Below are 21,302 nucleotides of genomic sequence, written 5' to 3'. Positions count from 1 at the left end.
TCTCTCCAGCCCGATGACTAAGTTTTATAGATGAAATATACAAGGTGGCCACATTAACATTGTCTCTTAAATGTGCTTAGTAGGTAGTTCTCGTGAGTACTTACCACAAAAATTATAAACAAGGTAATACATATGCAAGCTAGTTTGATTGTGGTAATTCAGGTTTTGTATGTCAAATATTAATTTACACACCTTAAATATAGACAGTTTTAGTTTGCTATTTATACTTCAATAAAGCTGAAAGAAAAAATCAAGTTGGTCTTGTGCAATGTTAAGTGAGGGGATTTCCTTCATGAGGGAGTAGAGCTACTAGACTGACCTCATAAAGGCTTCCAGTTTCTGGTGCTGACTTGCCTTGGCTTGGCTCAGGTTTACTAATTTGAATTATGCACTGCGACTGAACTGGTTGCTAGTTTAGCTCTGCCCTTCTCATTTCTTATCACACAGCATCATTGACTTCCATGGTATTGTTTCTGAGAACCTGGAAGGAGCAAGGACATGCTGACATTTTTGCATTGATTAAATCACATTTGGGTGAGTAATCTAATACTTTGCTTACATCGTGATAGTGGCCATTTATAGGCTATAGTATGTAAATTTTTTAATTTCTAATTTTCCTAGTACATTGGCTCTTACTGTGTATTGTTCAATAAGAGATGTTTTGAACTGGCTAGTTTGTAGAGTGCTTGCAAAGATCAATAGTTTGTGTTTCACAATTCAGAGGCAAATGGATGCTGACAAAGTTTCAGAACATATGTTGCCTTCTCTTCTTTAGGTTGTTACAGCACTAATGAAAACAGAAAACTCAGATACTTGTTCCTTTTTAAGACAACAATTTATCCTTATTCCCCATATGGTCCAAACTGTTTAAATTAGTCTCCTTCAGATTCAGTGTGCTACCTTGTTAGAAACCTAAGGTGCTGGGGTCAGTGGTGGACCAATCTGATGATTACAGAATGGAAACATTCTAATCTTACATGTAGATGTCCATCTGTATCATAGAGAGGTATATGTTTCTTAAAACAGCATACTTTTTGATCACCTGTGTTAGTTTTAACTACAGATTTTTAATTTTGTGCTCCAAGAAGAGATCATGGGAAGCATGCCTATAATATTTCCTCAACAAGATATGGTTTTATGTTAATTACCTAACTCTGTGAAGAGGAATTGCTCTTCTCTGTGTGGAAGAAGTGCTCCAAAATAATAAGTAATAGTAAAAAATCTGTGGATGTTTAGTCCCCACTAATGGCAGCTGTGCAATCAGTGGCTTAAGAGACCAAGGAGAGAGGGAAAAATTCATTTTTTTATCTCATAAACTTTCATATCTTCATCATGGCTGGCTCATTAAACAAACACTAGTTGATCTGAACCAAGGCTGATTGACATCCATTGGATGAAGCATCTTGTTCACTTGATTATTGTGGCTTCCTTTCCAGTAGCAAATCTTGGCCATCATGCTAATTATATGTGATTATGATTAGAATTCTTGTCCATGTTGTCAGATACAGCCATACATTTCCTGGACCACCTATCACCTTAGTCTAACTCAATTCATTCCAGATTTTAAGTAATAAGCTGGTCTATATGTAAGTTTTCATAAGTCAGTGCAAGTCTTCATGGTTGCTTAGTGTCTCTATCAGAGATTCAATTACTCTAAGTAAAATTGCTTTAAATTCCATTTTATTATTTGAACATAAATCAGTTTGGTCTGAGGACACACAACATCTGTCAAACACATAAAGCAGTTGAGGTGATAACAGTGTTTGTGGTCATATGTGTTTGCTGCCATCCCCTGTAGTATCTACTCACTAAGTCCTGGAAGCCCAGTGTGGACAACTCAGACTCATGAGGACATGGGCAGCTTGTGTGCTTTCCAAAGGCAGGAAATACAGAGCATTCAAAGTGTTAGGGGGCAGGGAACTCTGCAGAAGAGGTGTTCTGGGCCCTGAATGCCCCCAGGAGACATTGAGAAATAGCCTTGAATGCTATGACCCAGCCTTAGCTAGAAGAACACTGTGAAAATGGGGTCTTATTGATCTGGAGATTACTGATACCCCAAGGTTATCACCTGAAGGGTGAGCAGAGGACCTCAGGAAGGAGCCACATGCTTTTCATTTTGGAGCAGCTGCACAGGATTTTCATTCTTAGATGAGCTGGAAACATGAGTGTTCTGAAGTTAGGTGGGCATATGCTCCTTCTTGGCATTTGGGAAGAACACAGGGATGAATCTGAAATTCATAGTTCTTGTTTTATGAAATCAATTTGCATTATTCCATGAATGTACTTAGTAAGTAAGTCATGCTCATCCTTGTCCAGCTGAGATGCAGTGCCTTCCATATCCTGTTTGCATTTGGGGCTGTTGCTTTGGGGCTTATTGCTATGACTATCATTACTGTCTTATCTTTAAGGCAGTGTTCCAAATATTTAATGCTATCAGTACCTCAGATTCTATCTCATATATGTCAGTTGCAGTTTGAAGCCATTCACCAACAAAAAGTTCACAGATTTCACCACCTCCATAACTGTTTGTAGGATGAGTGATGAAGACATTGTGTAATTCCTCTGGCAAATTGCTAGTTTTTAGAGTTCCTTGGGTTTGGAGATTCCCAGGTGGTTGCTATGGAGTCTAAACACAGTAGCTGTGGATGGAGCCTGCAGACCCTGTGGTCTCAACTCTGCAAGATGTTCCAAGGACTCCTCAGAAGCTCCAGCTTTGTTAGGTGGTGTGTGATAGAGCTGGTCTCCTGGGAGCCTTGGCAAGGAGCAGTTTCTGTGTGCAGGCCTCTCTCTTGGTCTTCGGGGCTGGGGTAATTCTGTGTGTAATTTACTCTGCACTGGGTGTGGGCCACTCACAGAACAGGCTAGATGACCTGCTGGTAGTCTGCTCAAAGGTAGTCATGGACATATTGCACCTGGTTATAGGGCCCTCTAAAACTATGGTCTGGATAGTTCCATGGAGTCTGAGAGAAAGGATTGGGAGGCAGCTTCTATGCATATGCTAGATCCTATGGAGGTCCTATAGGTAACATGTAGATGCCCAGCATAACTTTGGGCTGGGAAACATACCCAGTGTTTATCATGGGTGGATCTGGGGCTGCTCTCTTCCTGTCAGGCTATGGTCATGGCATGGTCTTTTTGACACCATTGGAGGAGTCTGATTTGTCTAAATTATGGATTGATTCCTTTGTTAATATTGCCTGTCCAAATATTTCTGCTATAAAGGGCCACAACAAATAGTCACAACACTAAAGAAAATATTCACTGTACAGATTAGCATATGCATCTGTACAGTTCTGTAAACTTATCCAAATATCACAGTGTTGTGGGGTATTCACCAGAGAAGACTGCCCGGACATGGGTTTAAGGCAATAGAAAGTCTTTTATAAGTCAGGCTGTGACTACACTGGGTATTTGGGATCCCAGTGTAGCACTGAGCCTTTCTAAGGTTGAGTTTTTAAGCACAAAACCATGTTCTGTGTTCACAAGAACAGTTAGCCAGAAGCAGAACTAGAGAAGTCAAAAGCAAAGGTAGTACATTTAGAAACTTTCCTAGAACTGTGGGCTTTGATGTATTAGGCCTTTGTTTTAGTTTTGGCAGGTGGTGCTGTCTATATGCTGAGTTTCATTAGCCTGAATGGTACTTCCACCATGGAGCCAGTTGTCCTAAGGTCTCAGGGACCACTAAAGTCTTGAGACCTATTACAACTGCATATACCATAAATATGCATTTTTAAGATTTAATCATCTCTGATGTTGGATGTTTGCTTGAGCCAAGGAGTTTAAAGACATCCTGTGCAACATGGAATGATCTTGCCTCAGGGAAATAAATAAATAATATTAAAATTTTAAATAAATATTTATGGATAAGATCCTGGGCTTTCCCCCACTTAACCATATATGCACTATGTTAAATTCCTTAAAAACCTGTTTATATATTAAGTTTAAAGTGTAGTTAAAATTTAGCAGTAAACTTATGAACAATATTTGTCAATCTACAAACTTGTTACAGCTTTGCATTCATGTGGATCTTAAATTTCTATAAAGAATATTTTATAGTTTTCATTGTACAAATTATATTTACACAATTATATTTAATTTTAATTGTTATATTCATAAATTATATTTTGATATAATATTTAACAATTATGTTTTTTAGATGTAATGTTCTAAGTATAGTACCTAAAACAGAATTTGTTTTGCTTTTGTGTGTGTGTGTGTGTGTGTGTGTGTGTGTGTGTGTGTGTGTGTGTTGAGAAGCCAAAATCAATGATCTATCTCACTTACTTTCCACTTTATTTTGGGAGCAGCGTTTCTCACTGAACCCTTAATTCACTGTTTTGGGAGCCTGGCTGGCCAGCAAGCTTCTGAGATCCCCCATCTGTGCTCCCACTCCTAACCCTGGGATTACAGATTTTTGGCTCCACACCCTGCCTTTCATTTGCATTCTGGGGATATGCACAGACCACTCTGTTGTGAAGGCTCCTCTAACATGTTATGACAGCCCACATATGACAGTTAGCATTTTTTCCTCATTTTTTTATGATAGATTTCTCTTCCCAAGATTTTATCAGAAGTAAAAACAGCCACAGGGTTTTTCTCATTAAAAAAAAAATCTCTCACTTTCCAGAATCCAGTTCATTATTTCTTTATGTTTTTAGCTCTTTCATGGGTGTTGCCAGTCCATAATCCTTTGGTTTACCACATTCTCACTTTTAGTATGGGAGCAACTATCTCTCAGAAGTTGAACTTTGGAACAACTTCCAATCATTCATTGTTGCTTCAAGTATTAATGCAAAACTGTCCCATCTCAGAGAATAAAACACAATTTATTCTGCAGCCAAATATGAGTGATCATGGCCTAGGAATAAACATTTAGGTGAAACTGCTGGGAACAGTTTCATGAAGTAACAGGACAAAGAAAACCATAAATCAAGATACTTTAAAAATACTTTAGTGGGAATATCAGATAAGTGAGCTAGAAGCAAATTGGGGAAACCTCTCCAGCCCTCAGATGCTGCCTGATGAAATTCTTAGCCATTGAGTTGGTGGAAGCTAGAGGTCTGTTTGTATAGTCTTAAAATTTTATTTTATTTTGTTGTATCTCTGTGTGGGTATGCGCATGTGAATGCAGGTGCCTGCAGAAGTGGAACTGGAATTACAGGTGGTTGTGAGATGCCTGATATGGGTGCTGGGAGTTGAATTTGAGTCCTTCGTTAGAAGGTATGTGCTCTCAGCCACTGAACCATCTTTCTAATCTCACTGTCAACACATTTTTAAAAAAGGAGTTTACTGATAGCCACAAGAGTGTTAAGTCAAACACAGTCTGGGCAATAAATGCCTATTTAGATGGCTAAAGGAAGCTCAAGATAATTGGTTCTGGACCTGCAGCATTCCAGCTCTCTATAATCACAGAAATTTTAAGCAATCCACCTTGTAGGTGTTTAACACAGGTGAGTTCCACCCCTCACCCCCGGGAATTTCAATTCACACAAAGATGGTACAAAAAGTCCAATCTATCCAGAGAATCCATTCCAGTCTTACTACTTATTCATGCAATGCTCTTTATAGTGAAATAAATCAATCAAGGATTATGCAAGGCACCTGTGATGCAGATTTTTCAAGTCTTCTTAAATCTGGGAAAGTTTCTAAATCTTTCCTTAAAGGAATATAGGGCAAACATATTATAGAATACCTACCAGTTTGGTTTGTATGATTTTTTTTTGATTAAATGAACAATAATTATTTTAGACTGGGCCATCAGATATGATTATCCCATGTTCTTACCCACCAGATATTAGTATATTATATAGAAACTTTTGATTGTTTGATTAAAATAGTGTCTACCATATATCTCCATTATTACCTCCCTACTACTTTTATTTGTAACTATGTTTTTTTGGGGGGGTACTCCATTGTTACCACATAATGTCTCATTTCACTTTTTAGTTTTATCTACTAGTTTTGTGCCTATTAAATTTCTTGCTAAATTAAGTATTAGCATCATAGGGTAAAATGGAGATTTCCAATATTATAAAACAATAATTTAAGGATATTTGTTAATCAATGTCAGGGAAAACTTTATTCAGGACCCTCATGATAAAAAGACAACCAATATAATGAGGTTTTGAGGGAGGTGAGCATGCACTCAGTTGAACATAACAAGAACAAGTGGGAGCTTATAGCTAAGGAGAGATTGATGTAGATGGATGAAGAATTTCTCAGAGTGAGCAGGCATGAGGAGAATTCTGGCTGAACTGTACTAACAGGATTAATTCTTGCTATCAGACATCATGGCAGATGGCATAAGAGGGACCAGAGCAGATACTGAAGTATCAAAGAGGGAAATTCCTGCTAGACTGGCTTGAAAGATTTCTTTTTCTAAAACTTTCATAAGAAAATGCACAGATGATTACAGGAGGCTTAGAAACCTAGGTGGATTTCTGTTAAGTGGATTGTCCTGTTCACTAATTTCAACATTTTTATTTATTTATAAGTTGACATTCTACCCTAAGGAAATAATTTTTCTTTTCCCACTTATTTTTCTTCTGTTTATTTAAATCTATTTGTTTATATCAATTTGAACTCATCACTACTTTTCTTTTCCTTTTTTTTTTTTTTTTTTGGTTTTTCATTTTTCGAGACAGGGTTTCTCTGTGTAGCTTTGCGCCTTTCCTGGGACTCACTTGGTAGCCCAGGCTGGCCTCGAACTCACAGAGATCCGCCTGCCTCTGCCTCCCGAGTGCTGGGATTAAAGGCGTGTGCCACCACCGCCCGGCTGACTACTTTACTTAACAGATATAACCCATTGTTTTGACATTTATTTCAAAACTCAAATTGTACCCTAATTTAGACATAGTGAACCCCAACCCATGTCGCCCTCTTATTCTTATTTCATACTCTTCTTTTCATACTCGGGCCCTGGCATTAGTTGTTTTTCCAAAAACATGTGGGCCATTGAGTGTAAGGGTATTTTGAGAACCTTTGGGTGCTAAATGCCCTTAGTAATACTGAAATGTGTTGTTCCTAGGCTCACTCAACAGATGTAACTATGTATATATCTATCACCTATCTTTAATCTCTCTATCTCTCTATCTATCTATCATCTATCTATCTATCTACCTATCTATCATCTATCTATCTATCTATCTATCTATCTATCTATCTATCTATCTATCTATCTATCTATCTATCTATCTATCTTCAATCTATCATCTATCTATCTATCTATCTATCTATCTATCTATCTATCTATCTATCTATCTATCTATCTATCTATCTATCATCTCTCTATCTATCATCTTATATCTATCTGTATACCTAGATATTCATGTTGATTCCATATATACTTATACCCATTGAAATCAATGACTTCATCAGTTGCTTTAATTCTAATTCAATGGCACAGAATTTATCTTTCTTTTGTATGTGTACCTTTTTTCTCAAATTATGAAGGACACTGGCTCCTCTTTTTCCTCCAAATATCTGTTTAGTCTTTGTGTATGTAACCAAAATTCTGACATCCAAACCATTTACTGTGATGCCCTCCAATCCCCAGGTCACCAAGTGCTTGTCTTTTGGTAATGAAAATATTTGTTGGATTTGAAAGAGGGAAAAGAGAGGTATATAGAAGTATCTGGAGGGAGGAAAGAGAAGAGAGAAATGATTTAATTATGTTATAATTTCAAAATAAAATTAAAAAATAAATTAAAAATATCAGATCTTTAGTGTATGATTATATATACATTCTGTAGTTTTTCTTTGTATTTCCTTGGTGACTGACAGTCATATTTATATGTCTCATTTTTCACTGACGATTCTTCATTCATAAAGTTAATATTAAAAAATTTTACCAGTGATTTGTAGCTGGACTTTCTTGTCAGGCTTTCTTTGGACCATCAACTCTCAAACAATGACATAGAGACTTATTATTAAATTATTAATTATGAAATCTTGACCTTTAGCTTAGGCTTGTTCCCAACTAGCTCTTATAACTTAAATTAATCCATTTCTATTAGTCTCTGTTCTGCCACATGTCTTTTTACCTCTTCTTTATTCTCTATGTCTGACTTGCTCCATTTAATCCCTGCCTCTAATGTTCTTCCCCACCACCCTATTTCCTCCCTCTGCCTGGAAGTCATGCCTATCCTCTCCTGCTTAGCTCTCGGCCATTCAGGTTATTAAACCAATCACAATGACACATCTTCACACAATGTACAAATATCCCACAATAGTGATTAATATTTTGTCTATTATTAAATTGTAAGCTACATATATTTTCATTACTTGTTGTTACAGACAGACAGATAGATGATAGACAAATAGAAAGAGAGATAAATATAGATCAATAGATATGTGTATGTATGCATGTGTATGTACATATATATTCTGATGGATGAGACTATTTCTCCTCCTTTCAACATTCCTTTGATGCCTAAAGGTTTTGTATAGAGTTAAGGCCGCATTGTCTTTCCCCCGACCACTTTGGCATGTGTAATGTTGTTGTCCAGTTCATGCTTAGGCAGTCATACTGATGAAATTCAATGGGTGTGGCTTCTGACAATACTAGGAGACACAGTCTCACAGCAAAATCCTTGGTCTTCTGGCTCTTCTTAAAGACTGTATAGTTATCCATTTGTATTTTATGATTATAACACATATAAAATTCGTTTTATTTCCATGTTATCAAGGTCAAAGTTAATTTTTCATTTTAATTATTTTTGCATTATGTTTTCTACTACTTATAGAATTTTGAATGTTTATTAGTGAGAAATAATCATTTTTAGTACTTTAAATTCTTCTTAAGCATCACAAAATTTAGTTTATTGTTTTCATGAATTAATAAAAGATGAACATTATAATCTGCAACCATAATTGTGGATTAGTCTATTTGTTCTTAGTCTGGGTAGTTTTTTGGTCCACATCTTTTGAATCTGAATAGGACCAGACACATTTATTATATTGTGCTGGATATTTATCATTGTTCAATTTTTCTCAATTTCAGTTGATATTGTTTGTATTAAAGTCTTTATTGACATTAACATAATAATGTATCAATACATTTTCCATTTACATTAAAATTTTCCATTTTCTTCTTTTATCGGTGTATAATTTTTTAATTCTTATCTCATTTCAATTTGACTTATTTTCTTAAATGTTATCATGTGTATACATTTTATGAGTACATTTTCATAAAAGAATATATTGTACATTGGGCATTTTCTCCACTTTTCATTCCTTCCCCCTTTCCTCCCTCTAACCCATTAGTCTGTTTTGTTCTCTTAGGGAATTTTACTTCTATTTTCATGTCATATATACATACATGATTTTATGTATCTATCTGGAATTTAGGAACCACAAATGTAGACAATATATAATGTTTGTCTTTTTGAGACTGACATAATTTGCTTAATATGATTATCTCCAGTTGCACCAATTTTTTCTGCAAAGAATATGGCTTTATTCTTCTTTGTGCTGAGAAATCCTCTTCTCTATACACAGTACATTTTCTTTATGAAGTCCTGTGCTGTTGTATATCCCTGGCTGTTTCCATAATTTAGGTATTGTGAATAGTGTTGCAATCAATGTTAATATATAGTTACCTTTGTGTTATGTTGAGGCTGAGTCCTACCAGTAAATTCCTATGAGTGTATAACTAGGTCATATGATAGAGCTACTTTTAGCTTTCTGAGAAACTTTTATATTTATTCCACAGTAGCCAGATTATTTTACATCCCCACCATTAGTGGATAAATGATTTTTAGCCCCAAGTTCTTACCAACATTTGTTCATACTTTTTTCTTAGTGACTACCATTCTGACTAGGGTGAGATGGAATCTCAATGAAGTTTTAGTTTTAGTTTGTGTCTCTCTGATTGACAGGGATTAGTTATGCAGCCAAGGCAAGTCTGTAGCCCAGCATGTGTCCCTGGCTGGGCTGAAAATCTCTAGCCTCCTTCCTCAGCCCTCTGAGTGCTGAACTCACAGACATATACCATCATACCAGGCCTAGTAGGGAATTTTTGTCTTGGTGTCTTACTTTGTGCCTTGTTTTGTGCTTGCTGAGTATCTTAGTATTTTATTTCATTTATTAGTGTATTTAATTTATATTATCCTTTACATTTATTTATTTATTTATTTATGTGTGCACACTTATGTGCATGTACACACACATTCTCCTACACATGTTCGTGCCATGTTGTGTCTGTGGAGGTCAGAGAACAACTTGAGGGAGTCTATTCTCTCCTTCTTCCATGTGGGTTCCTGGGATTGAACTTTTGTCATCAAGCTTTGCTGAGCAGCTTTACCCTCTAAGCCTTCTCATTTTGCCCATATATTTATTTTAATAACTATCTATAGATTTACAGTATTCAACTGTCAGTCTCTAACTTAAAATCATATGATTCATTGTGTAACATATAAGATGAAGTACATAGTGATAGTTTTCCACCCCATTCTTGAAGTTACTGTAAAGATAAATTTTACTTTTGCATGTGATGTCCATCCCTGCCTGTTACCTTCCTTTAGGTGATTAAAAGAAAACTGTCCTTTAAATCTACTTGGAGATATATGTATATCCCTGACTTTCCTGGGTTCTGGGATTAAAGGAGTGCAGCACCATGCCTGACTACAAATTTATTATTTATAGAAATTTACTCCTTTAATTTAGATTAGGATTTTCTGCTATTGTTTTATTTTATTCAGTGATCTGTATTTTAAGCTTTTGGTAGAGTATATCTGCAAGCCAAGAATTCCCTCTTCTTCTATTTTTTGAAGATGTGCTCATTTGTCCTGTATATTTTTCAAATTTCACACTTTTGATTTGTTTGGAAGATCTACTGTTCTCCATTTCAGTCTATACTTAAATACTGAAGTAATAGTTATGGTCATGATAATTATTCTGAAGTTAAAATGAGTTTCCTCTTGGAGAGCATATTTTAATTTCAAATACATGTAAAATTTCTCATTAAGTCAGAACACAACTCACAATCTGAGCAGAAGTGTTCACATCTAAATTCAACACAGTGGTAAAAAAAACATTTAGTATCAAAGTCACTTTGCAAAAAAATCTTTCATTTAAGTAAGTGGATTATAACTTGTTTCAAAAGGAGAGAATATACATGTTTTTCTTTTCCTATGAAGTCTTGACCAGAATTAATTAATGAAGTACAAGATAACTATATTGTGACATAAACCACGCTCTACTCATGGAAACCATTTGTTAAGAGATTAGGATACAGATGTGACCCAGTGTGGGAGTAATGAGAGAGAAGATTTTAGCAATCTTCAGAAAGCTAAAAGTAGCTCTATCATATGACCTAGTTATACACTCATAGGAATTTACTGGTAGGACTCAGCCTCAACATAACACAAAGGTAACTATATATTAACATTGATTGCAACACTATTCACAATACCTAAATTATGGAAACAGCCAGGAATATACAACAGCACAGGACTTGATAAAGAAAATGTACTGTGTATAGAGAAGAGGATTTCTCAGCCACAAAGAAGAATAAAGCCATATTCTTTGCAGAAATGAATTTCATGGTGAGCAGGAAGCAATTTTTAAATAATAAAAAATTATTGAATTATTTATGTGCATATGTCTGTGTTTGTGTATGCTACGCTAATGCCAATACTTTCATAAGCCAGAAGAGGAAGTTGGGTTCCCTGAGCTGGAGTTGTGAGCGGGTGGTTATGAGCACTAGATATGGATTATAGGAAGTAAACTCCATCTTCTGGAAGAGCAGCAAATGCTCTTAACCACTGGGTTCTCTCCAGCCCCAGAAGGTCATTGTAACTACTTCCTTGAAACCAGTGTTTACTGAAGACTGCCTTTTCTACTAGATAAACAGCTCCAATTGTATAATGCTAGAACAAGAGAGGAAATTAAAAGGGAATGGGGTACTTTTTATAAACTCTCAATATACTGGTATCTAATCATGCTGGTCAGGTATTAAATGACTTCATTTTTATTCTGTGAAGAAATTGAATTATTATTGTTGTTATTGTTTGAGACAGGCATTCACTACATAGCTCCTGCTGCTTTGGAATTCACTATGTAGCCCAGGACAAGCTCATACTCATAGTAATTCTCCTTCCTCAATCTTCCATTCTAGGATTGCATGTGTGAGCCACCCTATTCAGCTTATAGCTCAATACCCTCCCGGTCCTCTGCTCTCATCTTCCCTCTCTGTGTGTATTTCAGGTATGTTCCATGATCTGGTTCATACTTCTGGCTTGAAATATAGAGTCAGCTAAATAAATGTCAGCAATTTTAAATTTGTTCATTCTCTTGTATTTTTTTTTTACAAATTCAATTTTTATGCCACCTTTCATGTTTCTGGATCCTTCACCAATGTTCCATGAGGAAGAAAGAAAAGCAAAACAAATGAAAAACTGAAATCAGAATCACTAAATGTTATCAAGGAGGGAAACAAATTAAAATCACAAGCCATCAGCTAGAGTACAGAAAAAAAAATGTGAAAAGAAAGCGAAGATTCCTAGAAAACTGTGTTGAGGCTCTTATATCAGCAGAATACTCCTTCATGGAGTGCAACAGAAACCTATCTTTTTCCTGCTAAGGTTGCTGTGGGATGATCTGGATGTCAAATTGCTCTGATTGGTCAATAAATAAAACACTGATTGGCCAGTGGCTAGGCAGGAAATATAGATGGGACTAACAGAGAGGAGAAAAGAAAGAACAGGAAGGCGGAAGGATTCACTGCCATCTGCCACCAGGACAAGCAGCATGTGAAGATGCCGGTAAGCCACGTGGCTCGTGGCAAGGTATAGATTTATGGAAATGGATTAATTTAAGCTATAAGAACAGTTAGCAAGAAGCCTGCCACAGCAGCTGTGGGACTGGCGGGTGACAAAGATTTGTCCTGACTGTGGGCAAGGCAGGAAAACTCTAGTTACATAAGGTTCTAGAAATACACATTCTTTTTTGAGTGTTGTGGAAAGGCAAATGTGTCTGTAATGTTAATTCTAATCAGTTTCTACAGAGTGACCCAGGAACACATTTGTGGATTTTGGAGATGATATACACTGTAATTCTTTGATTGGGATAGTGGACACTCTAGAAAAAAGTGAACACAGAAATACAAGACAAAACTGAATAAGTCTTCTCATATGTTATAAACATTTACATGGAATCAAATTTCAGTGCAGTCACTCTGCTTTGATGAGGCTTTGCTTCAGCTCCTGACCTCAACTGCTTGACCAGTCTCCTGTGAGACTACTTTAGAAGGTGTCTTCTCGAACAGCAAACCTATTTTTAGTGATGGAGCTACTCTTTATAGTGTCTTCTTGGGATTAATATCTAATGGTTATCTTTGGAGAAAATCCTAACCTTTCCTTGGATACCCTTTGTATGTGTGTGACTGCTTCTCTGTTTTCACACTCAGGACTCCATAGTGGTTTTTTATCACCATTACCTCTGACATTAACAAGAGCATCACATACATCACCACTAAAGTCATCAGAAGATTCTCTAATAAGGCACAGCATAGTCTAGCCCAAAGTGACCAAACTCACTTCATCTCTGTGTTTGTTTCCCATTTTTCCACATAGGCATTTAATTACTAGACAGCTAGATAAGGTTGTAAGGAGTTCCAAAGTCTTCCACAGTATCAAAATTAGAGATCAGTTGAAGGCTTGCTTGTTGAGTTTTGATTTTTATCATTTGTAATTTATTTAAATATTTAATATGGTGTAACTTTCTGATTAGATTCTGTTTTTTTTTCCTCTTCAGTAGGTGGGGAATTAGAGGCAGGCATAGTTCCACAGTTATCTTTGAGCAATGTCTCTCCCCTTCTTATTGTTTTAATTCTCTTTGTTTTTATCATTTCTAGATATGCTCAAAACCCCCAAATCTCCTGTCTTGAAATTATTATATCCTGAACCTTTTCTTGTTTATAACTTAAAAATATTAAAATGTAAAACTCCTGACATATATGTATATGTTCTATGTACTATATATCTATGTAATGCGTTTAAAAACATTCTGAATTATTTATACAGGTTTTCAAGTATTACTTGGTTCAAGAGAAGCTTCATGATAGGCTATAAGGAGATATGTGGCATTGTCCCACTAAAACTCAGTACCATTGTCACCTTTTAATGCTGTAACTTAAAGTGTTTTAAAGTAATTATTTGGTTGAACTCCACAGCCTCCCTCTGACACATCACCTTCCTTTCTGAAAGAGTTCACCAAAATTTCATCTGTGTTATATGTGTTAAGTTTTACTTCCTTTTCTTTCAAATAATTCTGAGATTAAGCTGCTCTGTTGCTCTTAATATTCTGACAGCATGGGACTGTAGAGATAGCGCAGTGCTGAAGAGCACTTGCTGTTCTTCCAGAGGACCCATGTTCAGTTCCCAGTACACATGGTGGATCACAACTGTCTGTAGCTACAGTCCCAGTGGATCTAACCCCCTCTTCTGGCCCAAAAAGGCACTGTAATCATGAGGTACACAGACACACATACAAGCAAAACACTCATACATATAAAATAAAAATGAAGGTTAAAATATTTTGATAGCATTATGTAAGAATTTTATTGAATATATATTTTAATACAAAGATAATTTGTATCTGTAAACTGAATCATTAGTATTACACTGCTGTGGGATGGTCTGTATGTCAAATTGCTCTGATTGGTCAATAAATAAAACACTGATTGGCCAGTGGCTAGGCAGGAAGTATAGGCGGGACTAACAGAGAGGAGGAAAGAAAGAACAGGAAGGCAGGAGTCACTGCCAGCCACCTCCATGACAAGAGGCATGTGAAGACGCCGGTAAGCCACAAACCACGTGGCAAGGTATAGATTTATGGAAATAGATTAATTTAAGATATAAGAACAGTCAGCAAGAAGCCTGCCATGGCCATACAGTTTGTAAGCAATATATGTCTCTGTGTTTACTTGGTCAGGTCTGAGTGGCTGTGGGACTGGCAGGTGATAGAGATTTGTCCAGATAGTGGGCAAGGCAGGAAAACTCTAGTTACATTACACTATCTGTGACTACCATATACCACACTCAATGATACCAACATAATATCTTTAAACTCTGAAAAGATCTAATGCATTTTTAATTATATTGAAGGTGGAAGAATACTAATTTATACTCATTAATATTAAGCAGTTTTCTTTTTTCTTTTTTTTTTTTTCTAATTTTTCGAGACAGGGTTTCTCTGTGTAGCTTTGCGCCTTTCCTGGGACTCACTTGGTAGCCCAGGCTGGCCTCGAACTCACAGAGATCCGCCTGCCTCTGCCTCCCGAGTGCTGGGATTAAAGGCGTGCGCCACCACTGCCCGGCTAAGCAGTTTTCTTATTGCCTTCTATGTACACTATCATATTCTCTATATTTATTTAATTTCCTCTTTCTTTTACAGTATTTATGTGACATTGATACCTTTATTTTCTCATGGTGCTAGATAAAATATTTAGTTCTCCAGAATTAAAGACTAAGATTTCAAAGATTTTTTTCTTATACAAATGATTTTTATAATATTTTTAAGACATGTTTTAAAACCTTTATCAAGAAAAGGAAGGTCCCGTAGTTTCCACTTTCAAAGACTCAGAACATAGTCCACAGCATTTTTCTATGTCATATCATTATGGCACCTTTGGGGATTTCTTCACTGTAGCTATTTTAAATTGCCCAGATCATACAATAAATGACAATATTGCTTCATGTTTTATTTTCAGGGAGAGTCAAGTCAACCTAAAACTCATACTTACTTGAACATTATTGGTGGAACCCTAATGTTAAAGATGAGCTTAAACAAACAGTCCTACACAGGGCGGGGTGTTGCCTTCAGCTTTGTCTTTAAATGGAATGTACATGTCTGAGTGGAAAAATAAGCTGCTGGGTGCATCCGTTCCCCAGAGTTCTCACAGAAAGCCCTACTGACTGTCATCTGTCCATAGCATATCTCATAGTGACTGTTTTAATGAAGGGGGCACAACTGATTGATATTCAGATACCCTATGTAATCAGATGATATTCTTTCTACACTGGCTGTCTTTATTTATATGTCCTCTACTTTCTTTGGTGAAGGATGTAGGAAACTTTAAAGCAGCTTTTAAATGGCCAAGTGCAAAACAAGATAAGATGCTAGAAGAGATTGCCGCAGGGGTTGGCAGCAGTCATTAAGACTTCCTTGCAAGGGGAATTTTCTCACAAGACAGAATTTCGGAATGGTCTCTTGTTGGGGTTCTCTGTGTTGTCATGATTCTTACTGCCCCAAAATTGATACTATGATTACAATTTCATTTTCCAGGTGTGATGGAGCCTGCAGCTTCGTGTTTAGCTGGATTCTTCATGGCCTTTCTTCTCTTAGAGATCACCGTACTCACCCAAGGTAGAGACATCTTCCCCATTTTATTGACTAAATTTGTTCTTTGACAAATTCATACATGTTTACAAGGCATTCTGCATACTCTTCCCCAAACCTCTCTTGTTCCTCTTTCACCCTTGTCATGTCCTCTTTTCCTGACACATCCCCTCCTCAGAATCATGCTTTTTGCTTTGTTTTGTAACCCACTGATTCTAATCAGGATTGTTTGTGTGCCCACAAGTTTGGGACTATCTATTGTGATATGGTGGGTTCACATAACAGAAGACAATGAATGTATCTGCCTTAAAATCCACCAGTAGTGAATAGTTCAGCATGGAGGAGTAGGACCATTACTCTTGGTCCTTCTAGCATCATAATTTTCTGAATGATGATGACAGTCTCAGTCTTTTTTTTTAATTAAGTTTTTTTCATTCATTTTATACAACAATCAAAGATACCCCTCTTCCCTCCTCTCACCACTCCAGCCTCCCCCTCCCAACCTACCCCATACTCCCCCACCCCACAAGAAGGCAAGGGCCTCCCATGGGGAGGCATATCCGGGAGAGGCAATTCCAAGCCCTTCCCCTTGCCTCAAGGCTGCATGAGGTGTCCCATCATAGGTAGTAGGCTCCAAAAAGACCACTCATGAAGCAGGGATGGATTCTGATCCTACTGCCAGGGGGTCCCCAAGCAGATCAAGCTATACAACTATCTTGCTATACAGAGGCCCTAGTCCAGTTCCATGCAGGCTCCACAGCCATTGATCCAATTTTCATGAGTTCCCACTAGTTGGCTTTGGTCATCTCTGCAAGTTTCCCAACATGATCCAGATGCATTTGCTTATAAAATCCCTCTTCTCTCTCTTTGACTGGACTTCTGGAGCTCTACCTGGTGTTTGGTTGTGGATCACTGCATCGGCTTCCATCAGTCTTTGGAGAAAAACTCTGTAATGACAGTTGGGGTATTCACTGACAATCTCAGTCTTATGAAGGCCCATTGCAGGCTACTAAAGCTGCTGTGAGATCATGTTTTCAATGGCTGTGTTATACTTTAAGATAGCATTTTATAGCAGTTTTCCCTATCACTTGGCTCTTACATTTTCTCTGCTTCCTCTTTCCTAATGTTCTCTGACCTTTAACTATCATTTATTCCAATTATCTTGAGCACCCATGAGTCTCTGCACACACCATCCAATAGCATAGGACTAAGGCCAAGAATAGGCTAATGGTACTTCATGAAATTAAATAGTTTGTAGCAAAGAAACTGTCAATAAAGAGAAGAGACAGCCTTTAATCCTAAAGCTTGGGAGTCAGGGACAGGTGTATCTCTGTGAGTTAAAGGTCTCCTTGATGTGCATCAAGAGTCCCAGGCCATCAGAACAATGTAATGCGACCCTGTCTCAAAAATAAAACAACCAAACCAAACCAAACAACATAAAAGAGTATATTTGTAACAATAATTCAAGAAAAAGAGGCCATGGATTTAATTGAGAGAGCAAGGGGGTACATGAGAAGGGTTCAGTGAAGGGAGGAAAGACAGGAAATTATGTAACTATAATTTCAAAAATGAGTAAATTATTATTGCAAATATATTTTTAATTGAAATAGAATTACATCACCTTCTTCCATCCAGACACTCCCAGGTATCCTGCCTGCAATTCCTCTTATGTCATTCCACCAATCTCAAGTTGACAGCATATTTTATTTAATTATTCCTGTCATGCATGTATAATATATATATATATATATATATATATATATATATATATATATATATATATATATATATATATAACTTGTTGAGTATTTTTGTGCTGTTTGTGTGTATATAGTCTCAGGGCTGATCACTCTGCATTGGAGAACCAGTCATTAGTTGCTTATAGTTCTTTGTCTAGGGTTGAACCCTAATTTCCTCCTTCAACATTAATATACCAGTTGATAATGTCATTGTTCTGGTATTGTTTATTAGCCATTTCTAAGAGAGGCTGACTGTCTCAGTGCAGACATGGCATTCTGGCTCTTACAAAATTTCCATCCCTTCTTGTGCTATGTTCTCTGAGCTGTAAAAGTAGAAACTATAATGTAGATGTAGCTTGTGGGTTGGGCTTCCCACAATCTTTTGATTTCTGTATTGTTCCCAGTTGCCTAGTCACAGTTTGTGGGATGGTCTCCATTTCTGAAGAGGGATATTTGCTAGATGAGGGAGTGGTAGCTTCACCTGAAAAAAAATCTATGGATCGATTGTGAAATGTCATCCTTCACACAACTATGAAATCATGAATTAATCTCCCAAGTGAAGCTAATATAATTTTCTTCTTATATATTAATGCCTGAGATTACATGCATAGGAATATACACATATTTATACACCAAGTATAAAACAAACATGCACATATATGTGTGTATGTATAGAAATGCATGCAGGCATGTATACATGAAAATACTTACACATCCATGTATTCTTTTCGATAATTTCAAATGAACTATGTACAAGTTTTACAAATTACTTTAAAAATATGAGTTTAAGTAATTTTGTATGAATGTTTTGCTATTCTTTTTACAGTTTTGGAGAAATTCATCTTGTGTTCACTTAAAACCACTTTACTTGTGTTTTACTATATAGATCTACTGAACTATTATACTGCACCATTAAAGAATAATGAAAGATATGTTAAAGAAACGTACACCATTGAAATAATAATGGAAGATTTATTATTATTTCAAGATATTATATACAAATTCGATGTTACCAATTGAAGTTATTACATATAAAACTTCACATATGTATAAATATGTGTATGAAAATTTCAGTATTGATCTATCAAGTCACATGCAATTCTGCATCATCCCTTGTGAATGAGTTACACTATCTTGAATGATTGAGCTTTTTAGAGAGTACCGACACCTCTGTGTGTACATAGAATAGATCCTTCTACTTTGGTGTGGCCCTTACAGGAGCACAATACATAGCATTCCCTTCTGTAGTGAGGGTTCTAAATTGGCAGGTGATAAACTCAGTTCATGAAGAGCTTCCCTAGCTCCTACACGCCTCCAAAATGCTCACTGTTTCTTTTCTCTCTTCTTGTATTCACCTGGATATGAGATGGATTGACCCAACATCATCTTTACCTTCTTGGGTTGAGAATTCTGATTATCAATCATCACCTTAGATTATTTAATTCCTTCCCCCAGTAAGTGTTACAGAAGCAGATACATTGAGCATCTCTCTGCGCCTAGCTGTTTCCCTGTTTTGAATCTCCAGTGGATTCTTATTTTGTAGGGCTTTTAATTAATTATGGGAAATAGGTTTTTAGTTTATCAATTTTTGAGTTTGTCTTCAGCAGGGAAGTTGTTTCAGTTTTCACATAATTTTTCCTTGCCACATCACTTAGAGTTTTGACAGCAAGAACTCTAAATGTATTAATATATTAATTTTAAGATCTGTTTTAAAAACTGTTTATTTGCTATTTGCATAGAGGTCTAACTTTCTAAAGAACTTGATTCAGTGTCTATACTCAAAATATGGTGATGTAAATGCCAAAGTAGCTAGTGTAGAGATGGGAGTGCCTAGTTGAATTTGGTTTTGTCTTGGATTTATTGTTTATCTTTTTGTATTGAGATATATGTACATGCAGTAAAGTACATTAAGTGTACAACTCAGTGAAGTTTGGCTTATAGGAACATTCATGAATCCATTCTTCAGCTCCAGATTCTGAGCATTTGTAGCATCCCAAAATATTGTCTTAACCTTTCCTAATCAATACCATGCTCTTCTTGCCAAAGTGACCATTGTTCTAACTTCCATTGCCATTAATCACAAATGTTACTGTATTATTTCATTTATACCAATCTCTATAACAACCAAAATTATTCACCATTAATCATTTATGATGACAGGAGTTTGTTTGTTCTTTTGGATATGTTTTCAGTAGCATCTATTTGAGAATGAGCACTTCCACAAAATTTTCATCTCTTGAATCCACACTACCAATCATAACATCATCTTTCTCCTCTTCCTAGCTATGAGCTTGGATATACAGATTAACATTCAGGTTCCAGATGCAGAAGGGGTACTGGTGGAGTGTACTTCAGGGAGGTTGATTCCACCTGCTGAGATGACATGGAGAGACAGCAAGGGGAATATAATTCCACATTCATCAAAACTTGACTCTCAGGATGGGTTATTGTACTTGAAGAGCAGCATTCTTCTGAAGAACGGAACACATGGTCCTGTTACTTGTTTCATTTACAATGTAACTACTAATCAAGAGAAAAAAAGAAGCATTGTCCTACCAGGTATGTTCTTATGCCTTGGTTCTATCAAAGATGAATTGTTTTAATCAAGGATTCAATTTGAAGAGAGAATTAAGTGAAATAATAAATGTGAAGTTATATTACAAGTTACAAAGTGCTGTAGAGCTGTTCTATTTGAGTTGCTGGAAATCAGAAAAATCCTGGATGCTATGAACAATGTTTTAAAGAAAGATACTGGGGCTGGAGAGAAGTCTCAGAGGTTAAGAGAACTTGTTCCCTATGAGGGCCTGTTTGGTTCCTAGCACCCATACTGGATGGCTCACAACCATCTGTAACTCTAGCTCAAGGGGATCCAGTGCCGTCTTCTGGACACCACATGCTCCTGCAGGCATGTGCACATGCACACTCACAGACATCCACTCTCACACATATATAGAAAATAAATCTTAAAGAAGCTATTGATCTCTCATTCTGTGTTGCATGTTAAGGATTCAAAAGCTGTGACTTCCACATAAATTTCTAGATTTCTATTTCTAGTTTGGGACCTTGAATATTGTTTCTCCTTTAAAATTATCATTTTGTCTCATCTGGAAAATAACATATATAACTTCTGAGGTGAAAGGAAGATTAGAATCCTTCTATATGTGCCTTTGTAGATAATAGGAGTCAAGACAACAAGGGAAAGGACATATTATAAATATAAAA

General features: G+C 36.4%; 1 protein-coding gene and 2 pseudogenes across 1 annotated transcript in view; 1 reads left to right on the top strand and 2 right to left on the bottom strand.

Moving 5' to 3' along the window:
- Positions 1-2,044: 2,044 nt before the first annotated feature.
- On the bottom strand, positions 2,045-11,644 carry LOC121826173 (E3 ubiquitin ligase TRAF3IP2 pseudogene; annotated as a pseudogene).
- Positions 11,645-13,244: 1,600 nt separating this feature from the next.
- LOC143271743 (eukaryotic translation initiation factor 4E pseudogene) lies at positions 13,245-13,780 on the bottom strand (annotated as a pseudogene).
- Positions 13,781-16,292: 2,512 nt separating this feature from the next.
- LOC102912976 (selection and upkeep of intraepithelial T-cells protein 9-like) overlaps positions 16,293-21,302 on the top strand; it is a 50,138-nt gene continuing 45,128 nt past the window's right edge. The window contains exons 1-2 of the mRNA XM_076563614.1: positions 16,293-16,368; positions 20,364-20,639. Of these exons, the coding sequence (XP_076419729.1) occupies positions 16,293-16,368; positions 20,364-20,639 (352 nt within the window). The remainder of the gene's footprint in view (positions 16,369-20,363; positions 20,640-21,302) is intronic.

This window comes from Peromyscus maniculatus, chromosome 2, assembly GCF_049852395.1.
Source record: "Peromyscus maniculatus bairdii isolate BWxNUB_F1_BW_parent chromosome 2, HU_Pman_BW_mat_3.1, whole genome shotgun sequence".
Classification (NCBI taxonomy): domain Eukaryota; kingdom Metazoa; phylum Chordata; class Mammalia; order Rodentia; family Cricetidae; genus Peromyscus; species Peromyscus maniculatus.
Note: the sequence above shows the minus strand (reverse complement) of the source record. Positions and strands in the feature narration are given on the sequence as shown.